Source organism: Pelophylax lessonae (genome assembly GCF_965119305.1).
Source record: "Pelophylax lessonae genome assembly, chromosome: 6".
Lineage (NCBI taxonomy): Eukaryota > Metazoa > Chordata > Amphibia > Anura > Ranidae > Pelophylax > Pelophylax lessonae.
Window position 1 is genome coordinate 49,368,206 of NC_138773.1, and position 15,031 is coordinate 49,383,236.

A 15,031-nucleotide genomic window follows, 5' to 3' on the forward strand; every position below is an offset into this window, starting at 1 on the left:
ACGATCGGGGAAGAGCAGCGGCGATCGCCGCTGCTCCTCCCTTGGCCCGACACCCGCTGTGACTGAATACAGTGGGAGCGAGCTTCCGGCGCCGCGCGCGCTGCCGAGAAGGGGGAGTGTCTGCCGACGTAGGTCTACATCGTCAGACCTACAAGAGCCACTTTACCGCAGTAGAGCTCTAGTGAGCAGTGGCAAAGTGGTTAATTAAAAAACTAAATAGAAAAGTTAGCCCAGTTTTTTTGTATATTGTGATAGATGAGGTTACGCTGAGAATCGCGAGAGAATTATGACTTTTATTCTAAGCAAAAAAAATTGTGATTCTCATTTTATCCAGAATCGTGCAGCTCTACCATCCACTGATTTTACTGTTGTGGATTTAGTAACACTTTAGGGCAAACCTGTGCTTTTCTCATTCAGGGCAATGCAACAAGTTTGCCTAAAACCCCTCTTCCCACTTCCTAAGACTATGATATCACGGATGTAAACATTCATATTGTAAGTCAGGTCAATCTGATCTTCCGTTTCACAAATGTACCTGTACTAGAAAAAATTATATCTGTAATATGATTGGTTGCTATAAAGGAAGCACTCTTTATTCATGAGTCTAAAGATTTAACTCTGAATGTACAGGAGAGCTGGTGATAGGAGCTGGCCTACTCAAGCCAGGGACTTTTATCAGATATTCATTCTGTGCGTGATTATACATATTTTCATCAGTCATCCATTTTCTCAGATTCATGCACAACACAGAAGTAGCGTATCCAGCGTGACAAAATCTTGATGTGGATAGTTTCAGTGTTGGTTTTCCAGGAAATCCTGGAGCCCCTCTGTTCTGCTTTTAGAAGGAGATTACATTAGGAAGACATTACAAGTCTTTAGATAAGATCACAAGGAGTCTTTGAAGTTTACACAGGCAGCTATGAGTAGAGCTGTGTGTGGTTTTCGTGCAGGGTACATAATAATGTTAGTGATATGGATACGGAGGGTTTATACTATAGTGTTGGTAACCAGACTGTTGTATATAGGTGGCAGGCTACAAAAATCATGTAAGCTAGGTAGTCTGTTAAGCTGGCTATATGAAACTCGAATATTAGATTCCTGCTGAATAGGCCCAAATTTGAGCCATGGGTGGCACTTTAGGTACCACCCAACTTGATAAAAGCTGATTATTCAGACACCTTTTCTTGAAGGAGCCAGTTGAAAAATGTTTGGCCTAATAGTAACTGCACCCAATCAGCATTTACTAAAACTATTGCTTTTCCATGTTCTGTGTACTGTGGGACATTAGATATATTGAATGCAGGGTCCTTGGTTTAGCAAAACTTTAATGCTTCCTATGGCCAAAGTGGTTTACGGAGCTAACTCTATTAAGCAAGCCGTAGACATTACATTCAGACCTAAATACATTGGATGATCATCTGGCAATTTTTTTTCTTTTATGCTAACTAACTTTGAGGAAATCTTAATGTAATGGGTGCCAACCTCAGTAGAAAAAATAGTAATTGACCAAATAAAACTATATTCGAATGCATCATCGGATGATGATCGGCTACTGATTTTCAAGTATGCCCATTCAACAGAAGCTGAACAGGCTGCTGTACACACTGGCCGAGCATCAGTTGGTTTCTGTTGAACCAACCAATATTCAGCCAGTATGTTTCAGGCTTTACTGTCCAAATAACCCAACTACTGGGGGCCTACTCTTCTATCAATCAACAATTGTCACAGGCCTAGCACCTATTTTATCTTGGTGATACAGTACAGGAAACAAGCTAAATATTCATAGACCCTAGGTTATAGGCTGCTACCATCAGGTGATTGGACACTGGCAGAGCTTTTGGACACGCCCCCTTGGGAGTACTCCTATAACCCTACCCTACTCCATTTTGTGCTAGTGTTAGTGTCCTTAGGTGATGGACGACTTCTCCCTTCTGTAGGGAAGTAAGTAATGTCCCATCATTGGCATCAGTGGGAGGAAGAGTGCCCCATCATTGGCATCAGTGGGAGGAAGAGCGCCCCATCATTAGCGTAAGTGGGGGGAAGAGCGCCCCATCGTTGGCGTCAGTGGGAGGAAGAGCGCCCCATCGTTGGTGTCAGTGGTAGGAAGAGCGCCCCATCGTTGGCGTCAGTGGGAGGAAGAGCACCCCATCGTTGGCGTCAGTGGGAGGAAAAGAGCCTCATCATTGCCGTCAGTTGAAGCAGTGCATCCAATTTAGTGTAACCCCAGTAGTACCTTGGGAACCATACCTGGACCCCATGCTCTTTGTTTCATGATTTGTCTCCTCTCAAAAACAGGCAATGATCAGCCAAGAAAATGGGATTTCTGACTTACTGTATAATCTATTTCTCTGATATTCATTGACGGACATAGCTCCTGATATTCATAACCATTGGGTTATACTGCCCCCTACAGGAGTGGACACTAGGCAGAAAAGAATTCTGGCTACACCCATGGGCAGTCCTAGGGGGTATACTCCCTCTCTGTGCTATAAGCAGTGTCAGGAGAATTATAACTCCACAGAGGGGCGGGTGCTGTGTCCATCAATGAACATCAGAGAAATGGATTTTACGGTAAGTCAAAAATCCTATTTTCTCTTTCGTTCATTGTCAGACACAGCTCCTAATATTCATAACCATTGGGACGTCCCAAAGCAGTGTTAAACATATGGGGTGGGAACAATAAAAAAATTCCCAAGGCTAAACATTAGCCAACCAGGCAACTGGAGCCCAACCAAACAACTGGAGCCCACCTGAAAAAAACAACACACCCTCAAAGAGGATCAGGTCCTCTTAAACAGCAGCCTGCAAAACCTTGTGGCCAGAAGAAGCATCCGGAGATGCCAATACATCCACTTCATAAAACTTTGAAAAGGGGGGTAACGCCAACCAGGTGGCCCCCTGAGGTCTAACCCTGAGCACAACAGCGTCTGACTTGCTGAAAGACTCCGTAGCTGCCAGGTACACCCTAATTTCCCGGACCACATCCAAGGCATGAAAGGCAATTTCCTTTGGATGTTTAGGCCTGGGACACAGGGAAGGCAACACAATGTCTTCAAATGAAAATCAGAGACAACCTTTGGAAGGAACGACAGGGGCTAAGATCCACCTCATCCCTGTGAATCACCAGGTAAGGTGAACGACAGGATAACGCCGTCAGTTAGGACACCCTCTGCGCAGAGGTGATAGCCACTAAAGTCCATCTTCTGGGACAACGTAAGCAGGGGGAATCTCCCAAATATTTTCAAAGGGAGGCTTCTGTATAGCTGAAAGCACCAAATTAAGATCCCAAGATGGAAACGGAGCCTGCACTGAAGTAACCAAATGTCGGACACCCTGAAGAAAGGTACTCACCAGGGAGTGTGTGCCCAAAGGTCATTGGAAGAAGACCGCCAAAGCCGACACCTGGCCCTTGATGTTACTCAGGGCCAGTTTCTGTTCAACCCCCCCTGTTGAAGGAAGTTCAAGATCTCAGCCACCAAGGAGCAAAGAAAAACCCCAAGAAACTCACACCACGCAGTGTACGTCTTTCGCATACGATTATAGATCTTCCTAGAGGTAATTGTCCTAGCTTTCAACAGTGTAGGAATCACCGACTCAAATAAACACCCTATCGTTCAGCACCTGATGTTCAACAGCCAAGCTGTCAAAGCCAGTGACTGTAAAGCAGGATGGAAGATCAGTCCTTGGGACAGCAGATCCCCCCTGAGAGGAAGCTGCCAAGGAACGTCGGCGACTTGCCGCACCAGATCGGTGTACCAAGCCTGGCTGAGGGCGGTCCGGAGCCACTAAGATGACCAGAATCCCTTCTGCCTCGATCCTGTGTAGAAGTCTTGGCAGAAGCTTGAGGGGAGGGAAGGTGTAAATCAGCCGATACTGACCCCACGGGGCCATCAGCGCGTCTGTGGCTCTTTCCAGAGGATCCCTTGACCAAGCCACAAACCTCTGCACCTTTCTGTTGAGCTGAGATATCAACAGATCCACCTCAGGGATGCCCCACCAGAGACACAGCTGATGAAACACCTCCAGATGAAGGGACCACTCCCTATGGTCCAACGCCTGCCGTCTGAGGTTATCTGCCTGCCATTTTTCCACCCCAGGAATGTGTACGGCGGAGGGCTGGAACAAACCATTCTGCCCACCTTAGAATGCCGGCTACCTCCAGAGCCGCCAGGACACTTCTTGTGCCCCCTTGGTGATTGACATAAGCCACAGCCGTGGCATTGTCCGATTGAATGCACACTGGACAACCCTGAAAATGATCCGTCCAATGACCCAGACACAGTCTGATCGCTCGGAGTTCCAAGACATTGATTGGTTGTCTGGACTCTTCCAGCGTCCAGACCCCCTGAGCAGAATGCTTGCCGAGGACACCTCCCCAGCCGGATAGGCTGGTATCTGTGGTGACCACTGTCCAATACAAGGGGAGGAAGGGTTTTCCCAGCCGGAAAACAAAGCCACCATTTCAGGGACTCCTTTGTTTCCCGACTCAACCGTATCTGATTGTCCAGAGACTTGTCCCATTTAGTTCGAATTTCCCTTTGCAGGGACCTTGTATGGAACTGTGCAAACGGAACCTCCTCGAAGGAAGACACCATCAGGCCCAGCACCCGCATGCAAGTCCGGACGGATGACCATTTGTTGGACAACAGGAGGCAAATTACAGGCTGCAATTTCTGGAGTTTTTCCAGAGGAAGGAGCACTCTGGCTAAGGCCGAGTTCAGAGTCAGACCCAAATAGCCCAGATAGTCCAGTTTTGTGGATGAAACCAGACTTCTGAAAATTCTGAATCCAGCCAAACTCCCGCAGATTTCGTATTGTGATCTCCAGGTTCTCCACCAGAGCAGAGGGAGCCGTGTAAGCGGTCTGGGGACAGGTGCAAGTTGTAAGGAAAAAATCTCTCTGGGGGACAAGAGCGAAACTTGATCTTGTAGTCAGACCAAATGACTTTGTGGATCCACTTGTCTTGCACCCAGGAAGTCCACGGGTCCGGAAACCAGTGAAGAACCCCCCCCCCCACCCCCGATACGGGTGAGGGCGCACCTTCATGCAGAAGGAGCCTTGTCCGCGGATCTGGAGAAGCCCGATCTTGGCCTGCCAGACCAGGTTCCTTTGGACCCTGAGGGACAAAAAAAAATTCTTATGAGCTGAGAAGGAAATGCACACGTCTATGACGAGGTTCATTCCCCTTAGTAGCATGCGGAAGAAATGCTGAAGGACCACTACCAAAACCGAGAGGCAAGCCATCAGAGGAGATGCTTCCAAATAGGCATCACAGATAAACTGCAGCCCCTGGACCAGATGGTCCGCCAGCTCGGCAAAGGCAGAGGGGAGCTGTTCTTCCTCCATGTCACGTCATAGGAGCTTAGCCCACTCGGTTACAGTTTGCGACACCAGGGCAATGGTAAATATCGGCCTCATCGCCGAATCAGCTAAGCTGTGCATAGTGCGGGCCACAGCCTCCACCTTCCGGTCAGCTGGGTCCTTAAAGGCCTGGGACTCTTCAACCAGAATCATGGTTGCCTTGTTTAATCTGGAAACCGGAGGGTCCACCACCAGTGGGACAGTCCACTTCTTAAGAAGGGACTCCTCATAGGGGTAACGCCTAGAAAAGCGCTTCGGCACAGGGACGCTATGGTCGTCCCCACTCTTTAGCGACAATTCTGTCAAAATAGGTAGGGAAAGGAAACTCCCTTGCCGCTTTGGATAGCTTGTGGGTGCAAAAGGGCATCTGCGCCTCTGTGGCAGCCTCAGCTGTCCTCCATCTTCAGGGTCTCACGCACAGATACAATCAGTGCATCCAGCAGCGCCTTTTCGTGCGCGGTTGCAGATGTGGAAGAATCATCCACATAATTTTACTTCCTTGGATAATTTTACTTCCTGATCACCGCTGATCTTCCTGATGTAGTGCAGATTCTCCTGGTGGCTGCAGGTGCCTGTTTATGTGGGTGGTAAATCTGGTGGGGTCCTCCCCCTCTCTGCTGAGGATCGCTTGGTGCTTTGTGCCTGGGGACCGGGTGGTGCTGCCAGCGCGGTGGAGGTTGTCCCTTAGCAGTGTTTTACACTTTACATTTTCTGCCTAGTATCCTACTCCTGTAGGGGGCAGTATACTTAATGGTTATAAATATCAGGAGCTGTGTCTGTCAATGAACGAAAAAGAAATGTAGTTTTAAATTTTGCTGCAGCCAAACTGGAACAGTTTCAGGCATTGGTTAGGCATAACTGTCAGAAGATGGCTCATCAGTAAGGGAGTTGCAGAGAGCTGTAGGGAGAGACTAAGGCCAGTAATGAGATAACTGGATTCATAATGCTCTTCTTTTCCAAGATCAAGCTTTTTAGGATTATTGTTCTCTATGCATTTCTCTTGTTAACATAATAGGGATGTTATATTTTAATAATTTAACTACAATACCCTTATTTACTTTAATACTGGTGACTGTACTAGAACAAAAAAAAATTAGCAGCTTAAGAACATTTGAAGGGGGGCTATTTTTTTAGGTGTTTATTGTTCGTGGTATTTCCTCATGTGCTGCCCTCTTTTTGTGGACCTGTCTGAAACCTGGTCTTGTGAAGTTATGGACTCATAAATTTCCCTCTTAGTGGTGAATGTCAACCGTGCATGGGAATCCTTTTCTCAGCAGCTGCTGATTTCCTCCTACAATTCCCAGCATGCCCTCTGTACCAACAGCTGGAACTCGTAGTTCCTCTGAGTAGTTCTCGTACTAAGTTCCTGTAATATGATTTGTATAATTATATTTCTGGAAGTCTTGTCTGCTACAACTTTCCTGCACTGTCTAAAGGTCTACTGGGTTACACCTGTTTGTGTGAATGAGGACAGTTTAGTAGTAACACTGTACTTACCTGGTTTCTTTATTTTATCATAGTTCTCTGCCAGAGGAGAAGACTAAGGCTCCATCTTCGTTCGTCTCCAGTTCCATACAGAGTGACAAGCAGGACTCTGAACACTCAGATGCCGATGGAGAGCAAAAGAGAAGTCGGGCACGAGAGCGCAGGAGAGAGGGACGCTCCAAAACCTTCGACTGGGCTGAATTCCGCCCCATCCAGCAAGCGCTGGCTCAGGAGAGGGCGCAGGCGGCCGAGGCCTTGAAGTCCACATCTTGTTATGACACCACGGACTCAAAGAGTGACCTAGGGGAGCTTGAAAGAGAGCGTGCTCGGAGAAGGGAAGAACGCAGGAAAAGGTTTGAAAGCTCAGATTCCATGGAGGAACCCTCTGGAGAAGAAAGTTCTCACATGGAGGTGGACAAGGGACCAACATCTTCAGATGCCATTGACGGGCGGCCAAATGTTCAAGTGGAAATCGAGCAGCGGTGGCAGCAGGTGGAAACAACCCCACTGCGAGAGGAGAAGCAGATACCCATTGCTCCCCTGCCACCGAGTGCTTCCAAAAAATACCCACCGGAAGATATCTCCATCCTTTTGGAAAAACAGGTACCCGTCACTGAGGTTATGGCGTTATTTTGAAAAGATATATCACAATAATCTCCTTCTCATAACCCGTTTTTGTGATACTGAGTTAAAGATTTGTATAGACATGACCCAAATTTACCCCAGACCTCCTTCTCCCATGCATGCATTTTTCTTTTACCTTGTTCCTATAGTACTAAAAAGAGAAACCACCACTTATTACGCCCTATGACATCATCACAAGGTTTGTAATGTTGCCTGTTGGGACTGTTGTGGATTCCCTAAAAACAATACATGGGCAGGCTTATGGATAAAAAGGCAAGCAGCATTGTTTTGCTGGAAAAGGTTTGGGGATTGAATAGAGTTCTGTAATCCAGCAAGGGAGATTTAAAAAAAAAAAGGCTGAAACATATATACCTGGGAACTACAGACCAGTTAGTTTTACATCAATAGTATGTAAACTATTGGAGGGAACGATAAGGGACAATATCAAAGAATTTACTGATAAAAACCGTATACTCAGTAGTAATCAGCATGGGTTTATGAAAGGTTGTTCTGGCCAAACCAATCTAATAATGATCTACGAGGAAGTTAGCTGCCTTCTAGATAAGGGAAGACCGGTGGATGTGGTGTATCTTGATTTTGCAACAGTATTTGATACAGTCTCCCACAGACGCTTAATTCACAAACTGAGGTCTGTAGGCATAGACCATAGGGTTTGTACTTGGATAGAAAACTGGTTACAGTGCAAATCCAAAGGGTGGCGAAAAAAGCAAGTACTCTGGAGTGGTAAGTGCAGTACCCCAAGGCTCTGGCCTGGGATCAATTCTGTTAATTTTTTTATAAATGATATAGAGGTTGGTATAAATAGCGCAATCTCCATGTTTGCTAATGATACAAAGCTAAGTAGGGCAATAACTTCACAGCAGGATATATCAACTTTACAAGAGGACCTCAATAAAACAATGGGGCAACTGAGGTTTAATGTTGAAAAATGTAATGTAATGTACTTCGGGGCTATAAAAGCTAGTGCCAGTTACTCGCTAGGGGGAAAACCTCTCTGGGAATCCAGGATGGAGAAATATCTAGGGGTCCTAGTAGATCACAGACTTAGCAATGTCAAGCTGCACCAAGCAAAGCTAGCAGAATATTAGCAGGCATAAAAAAAGGGAATTTACTCCAGAGGTAAAATATCTTGCCTCTTTATAAAACTCTGGTTCGGCCACATCTGGAGTATTCTGTCCAATTCTGGTCACCAATCCCCAGGATGGAGGTGTGGGAACTGGAGGGAGTTCAGAGAAGGGCAATAAAGTTAATAAGGAGACTGGAGGACCTCAATTATGAGGAATGACTACAAGCACTAAACCTATAAGCATAGGGAAATTTGGCATAGGGAATAAACTATTCGGTCTCAGGGAGTGTAAGAAGACACAGGGACACTCGATGAAACTGGAGAAGAAGCGGTTTAACCTTAAACCTCATAGGGGGTCTTTCACTGTCAGGGTGGTAAGGATGTGAAATTCCCTTCCGCGATCGGTGGTGTCAGCGGGAAGTATTGATAGTTTCCAATAATGCTCAGACATGCAGTTTAAAACATATCTATGGTCAAAATGTAAAATCAAATTTCTCTTTCGTTCATCGACAAACACCGCTCCTGTCATTCTTGACCATTGGGTTGTACTGCCCCCTACAGGAGTTGGAGACTAGAAAGAAAAAACTTCTGGCTACACCCATGGGCAGTCCCAGGGGTATACTCCCTCTCCCTGCTATAGTCACACCTAGTTCCTTGCTGGAATCTTTGGTCCTGGCAAAATATTTTAGCTAGAAATTTTTTTCCTCCTGGATTTTTCCTGTAAGATCTACTATCAACTGCCGGACTCGGCGACGGGCTGGATAATCTGGATCCAATGGTCCCCCAATCTGGCCAGCAGTCGCAGGTCCCAGCTCCACGCTAGGTCGGCCACGACATGGCCCCACTAGACGGGGACTGGCCTTGCGCGTTGAGCGTCTCGCAAGGTCGCATACGACCTGGCTTTGGTCTGAATACCAGCGTTCCTCATGGCCGACAGCCCCCCATTCCAATGGAGGGGAGGATCTGTCTGGAGCCCGGTTCCTGGTATGGAGTGTTTTGGGATGGACGTGGATCCCCTCATTCCCGCAGGCACCCCCTCCCCGTTTTTGCCGAGTCCCTCATCGTACAGTGCCTCCTGGGCCTTCCGTCCTCAAGCGTTAGTGACGCAGGTTTGCAAGGCGGCCACCTGGTCGTCGGTGCACACAATTTTACAAAGTTTTATAAAGTGGATTTGTTGGCATCTGCGGATGCTTCCTTTGGCCTGCAAGGTTTTGCAGGCTGCTGTTTGAGGGTGTATTGTTTGTTTTTTTTTCTTTTCAAGTGGGCTCCATTTGTTTTGGTTGAGCCCCTGTTGCCTGGTTGGCTAATGTTTACCCTTAGGAAGTTTCCAACCCCCCCCCTTTTTTTTTTTTTTTTTAACAAACGTTTATTGAGTCAAGTGCATAAACATGAAAAAAAAAAAAGGAACACATGTCAAAAATACAGACATTATTAAAAATGACAGAACAACCACAGAGAACAGTCGCCAATCTTAGCGAGTGAGTCCAGGGAAATACATAGCAGAGGCACCAACAGGGCCACACAGCAGTACATTAAAACAATACAGTGCAGATGGGGAATGAGCCATGAGAGAAAAAGGAAGCAGAAGAACAAGTAACATAATAAATCTTTAGGGGGTGCATGTAGTCGAGGCCTCAAGCCACCTATCCCATATCTTGTTAAAGTGTTTCGGACATCCCCTATGGGTGTAAATTACCTTTTTGTAGGGAAGAGTGGTGTTGACCTCGGCAAGCCAGGAGGCCAGGGTAGGTGGGGAAGATTGTATCCATGTGCGAGCTATTGGCTTTCTAGCACTAAAAAAGGTTTTGCGTAGGAAGCGGAGTGTATATTTATCAACGTCCTCATCTGGGAATATCCCCAAGAGGCACATCTTGGGGTCTAGGGATAACGGGGAACCCATGCGGTCATGAAGGAACTGGATCACATGCAGCCAAAAACCTTGGATGCGCGGACAGTGCCATAGGAGATGTCTGAAAGTACCCGGGGACAGGAGACACTTAGGGCAGCTGAAGGACTTAGAGGGATCAAGCCTAGCTATTCGCACCGGGGTAAGGTACAAGCTATGTGTTATATACATTTGTGTAAGCCTATCAGAAAGCTTATCAGGCCTCCAGAGTGTCACACCAGTCATCCTCATCCAGCTCCCCGACATCTGCCACTCTGACACTATATGCCAGGTTGGTCATAGACTTGGACAGCAGCATATCCTACATCATAGATATAAGTTTCCGATGGTCCCATCCCCTAAGCACATCCAGGATATCAACAGAGGGCAGCACAGGAGGCCGGTTGAAAAATTGTGCCCGGAGTGCATGCCTCACCTGCAGATAGTGAAAATGCATTGAAGCTGGGAGCTGAAATTCCACCTGGAGGAGAGCAAACGGTTTAACGTTGCCATTGAGAAGCAGGTAAAAAACCCTTGGCCGACCAAAGACTTGGGTCAGGGAGGTGAAGGCGTTCAGGCAGGTGCCAGTTGTACGAGTCATGAAATGAATCCCAATATCCCCTGTCTTGGAGACCGCTAAGTCCCAGATCCTTCTGTGTTCGAATAGAAGGTCGCCGGAGAGCCACCCACTCCCCGTAAAAGATCACAGAAAGGGTGCGGGAATTGTGTGCCAGTTCTGTGACAAACCAGTGCCAGATATCTGTGATTATCCTGTTTATTAATATGAAAAAAGTGAGAAAGTTGGGCTGCAAGGTAGTAGGCTGCGAAGTCCGGAACAGCCATACCCCTTAGGTTCGTGGGTTTTTGTGTATGCCAGTTTGTGTCTACACTTGCCCCACATAAACGTTTTCAACAGTCTATCTAACACCACAAAGTATTTGTACGGGATATATGTAGGAGAGTGCTACAAAACATAGAGAATTTTAGGCAGAAGGATAATTTTGATCAGACCTATCCTACCCATGACTCCCAATAGTAGACGTGCCCAAGACTGGGTTTTGGTCTTGACAAGGTCATAGAGCGGCTCAACATTCAGTGGAATGTAGTCGGTCAGGGAACGAGACATGTGAACCCCAAGGTGTTAGGAGGCTATTCGGGCCAGCGGAAGGGCAGCTTGATGAGCAGATGGAGGGAACACATCTATAGGGAGAATCTGGGACTTGTCCCAGTTGACCGTAATTCCTGAGAGATTGCCATACTGTTGAATAACCTGTAAGGCCTTCAGTAGGGAGGGACCAGAGTCAGCTAAATACAGGACCATATTGTCAGCATAGAAGCCTATTCTTTCTTCAAAGTCCCCACAGCGCAGTTCACGAATGTCAGAGTCAGAACGTATGGCTATCGCAAGGGGCTCTACCGCAAGGGCATACAGGAGAGGGAAGTTGGGGCAGCTTTGCCGTGTCCCCCGAGAAAGGGAGAATGTCCAGCCATTAGCCACCACTCTAGCCCGAGGCTGGTGATAAGCCATTTAATAAAATTGGGTCCAAAACCAAATCTATGGAGGCAGTGCCAAAGATATTTGCACTCCACAGAGTCAAACGCCACCCTGGAGCCTATACAGTCATGGGAAGCCTGAATGTTCATGAAAAAACGTCTAGTGTTAAACGTGGTGTTCTTTGCGGGCATGAAGCCGGTCTAAACGGAATGGATGATGGAAAGAATTACCTTGTTAAAGCGCAGGGCCAAGATCTTGGCCAAGATTTTGATGTCACTTTGGAGCAGAGAAATAGGCCTATAGGATTCTGGGAGATGAGGGCCCTTCCCTGGTTTGGGGATCAAAACAATTAGAGCCTCACGCATAGACTCCGGTATGGCACACTCTGCAAACACAGCTTCATACACACTGAGCAATCTGGGAGCCAAGGTATCAGAGAAATGGGAGTAAAACTTTGCAGGTAACCCATCAGAACCCGAGGCCTTGGCCTTTGCAAAATGCGAAATAGCCGTAACCACATCATCAAATGATAGAGGGGCTTCCAGCATCGCAACCTGTGACGGGGTCAAGGTGGGAAAATCGATCTAGTCCAGCAGCCGGGCAAGGTCGGAGGGTGCATAGCGCACCTTAGAAGTATAGACCTCACTAAACTATGACACAAACATCTCAGCCACAGCTGCCAGGTCGGTAGAATCCCCCAACAGTGACGGATGGAGAGAGATGACCACAGGAGGTCTAGCATCCATATGGGCCAAATGGGCCAGTAACCTGCCCTGTTTCTCCCCATGTTCAAACGCATGCTGTTTGCTAAAAAAAAAAACAGCTTACGGTTAGCTTTCTCACAAGAGGGTTGATCAAAGGCCCTCACCTGGAGTTTCAGTTGAGCCAGCAGGTCCAAGGACGGGGATTGCACCACCCCTCATATTTAACACTGCTTTGGGACGTCCCAATGGTCAAGAATGACCGGAGCTGTGTCCGCCAATGAACGAAAGAGAAAATGGGATTTTTGACTTACGGTAAAATCCATTTCTCTGATGTTCATTGACGAACACAGCACCCTCCCCTCTGTGAAGTTGTAATTCTCTTGACACTGCTTGTAACAAAACTGAGTGACTATAGTAGGGAGAGGGAGTATACCCCCTCGGACTGCCCATGGGTGTAGCCAGAAGTTTTTTCTGCCTAGTATCCTACTCCTGTAGGGGGCAGTATAACCCAATAGTTAAGAATGACAGGAGCTTTGTCCATCAATGAACATCAGAGAAATGGATTTTACAGTAAGTCAAAAATCCCATTATTCATTTCCACATTGTATTTCAATCATTTCCAGCCTACTCCTATTAATCTGAATGATCTTGAAGTTTGTAGACTTTGTGGCGATCAAACATTTACTTCCTTGAATTCTGTGACACATAATCACTATGCCCTATTAATAGGCACTGCTTATATTAGATTATCAAAAATAACTATTGTTTGTATTGCTATTACAATTCTGATGTTCTAAAATGAAAGTGTATGTTGTGACCATAGATCTTCTTTAACAGAAAATGGCTTTTGTATATAGATCTGCCAACTCCGAAAGGGTTATACAAGGTCACACACTATGGCTAAAACAGGAGTAAAAAATAGGAGCATAAAAATAATTTCAGTTCATAAATACCCGATAACTGTTACTTTTGCTTTTGCCTATTCAGCTGGAGCAGAGTCGTAAGGAGGTGTCCGATCTCCTGGCAGAAAACCTCCTCTTGCAGCATAGGCTAAAGGAGGCTTTGGAGCAGCACCATACCGCCCCTGATGGATACATTTTACAGGTACCAGTACATCTCTGTCCGTACCCACATACCTGCTTATTGTTAGCGTGACATCACTCTTAGCAGTGAGCAAGTCCAACATAGTGTAAAAATAGCCTAGCTTAGCACATAAATATAGTAATTTGCATGTTACATACATATCTATACAGCGGCATTCAGTTTGCTTATTCTCCAATTTGCACAAAAAAAAAAAAACTTTGGATTTTGATAGGATAGAAAATGATGGTTAGTCATGGCGATGGTCCACACCATGGTGCTACTGGGAAACTGTAGCTATAGTAAGTGTACGATCATGGCCAAAAATATCGATACCCCTTTTTTCAAAGAATCTCAAATTACGTTCAATTGGTTGAAACTGACACAAAAAAATGGCATCCACTATTCTTTATTCCATAGTCCATGCTTCTGCTTTGCATATTTATTGGTGCCTCTAACCTTATACACTGCTAAAAAAATTAAAGGAACACTTTTTAATCAGAGTATAGCATCAAGTCAATTAAACTCCTGGGATATTGATCTGGTCAGTTAAGTAGCAGAGGGGGTTGTTAATCAGTTTTAACTGCTTTGGTGTTAATGAAATTAACAGGTGCACTAGATGGGCAACAATGAGGCGACCTCCAAAACAGGAATGGTTTTACAAGTGGAGGCCACTGGCGTTTTTTTCCCTACCCCATTTTTCTGAATGTTTTTCACTAGTTTTGCATTTGGCTAGGGTCAGTGTCACTACTGCTAGCATGAGGCGATACCTGGACCCTATAGAGATTGCACAGGCAGACCAACTCCTCCAGGATGGCACATCAATACATGCCATTGGCAGAAGGTTTGCTGTGTTTTCCAGCAGAGTCTCAAGAGCATGGAGGAGATTCCAGGAGACAGTCAGTTACTCTAGGAGAGCTGGACAGACAGGGCCGTAGAAGGTCCTTAACCTATCAGCAGGACCGGTATCAATTGTGCAAGTAGGAACAGAATGAGCACTGCCAGAGCCCTACAAAATGACCTTCAGAAGGCCACTGGTGTGAATGTCTCTGACCAAACAAACAGACTTCATGAGGGTGGCCTGAGGGCCCAATGTCCTCTAGTGGGCCATGTTCTCACTGCCCAGAACCATGGAGTTTGATTGGCATTGGCCATTTAATACCAGAATTTGCAGGTCTGCCACTGGCGCCCTGTGCTTTACACAGATAGGTGCAGGTTCACCCTGAGCACATGTGACAGACCTGAAAGGGTCTGAAGAAGCCATGGAGAACTTTGTTGCCTGTAACTTCCTTCAGCATGACTGGTTTGGT

At 46.4% G+C, this 15,031-nt stretch overlaps 1 protein-coding gene across 6 annotated transcripts in view; it reads left to right on the top strand.

Annotated features, from left to right (window-relative positions):
- Positions 1-15,031, top strand: part of MPRIP (myosin phosphatase Rho interacting protein) — a 312,245-nt gene that overhangs the window by 247,878 nt on the left and 49,336 nt on the right. For all 6 annotated transcript variants that reach the window (XM_082259996.1, XM_082259997.1, XM_082259998.1 and 3 more), the window contains 2 exons: positions 6,882-7,449; positions 13,629-13,745. In XM_082259996.1, the coding sequence (XP_082116122.1) occupies positions 6,882-7,449; positions 13,629-13,745 (685 nt within the window). The remainder of the gene's footprint in view (positions 1-6,881; positions 7,450-13,628; positions 13,746-15,031) is intronic.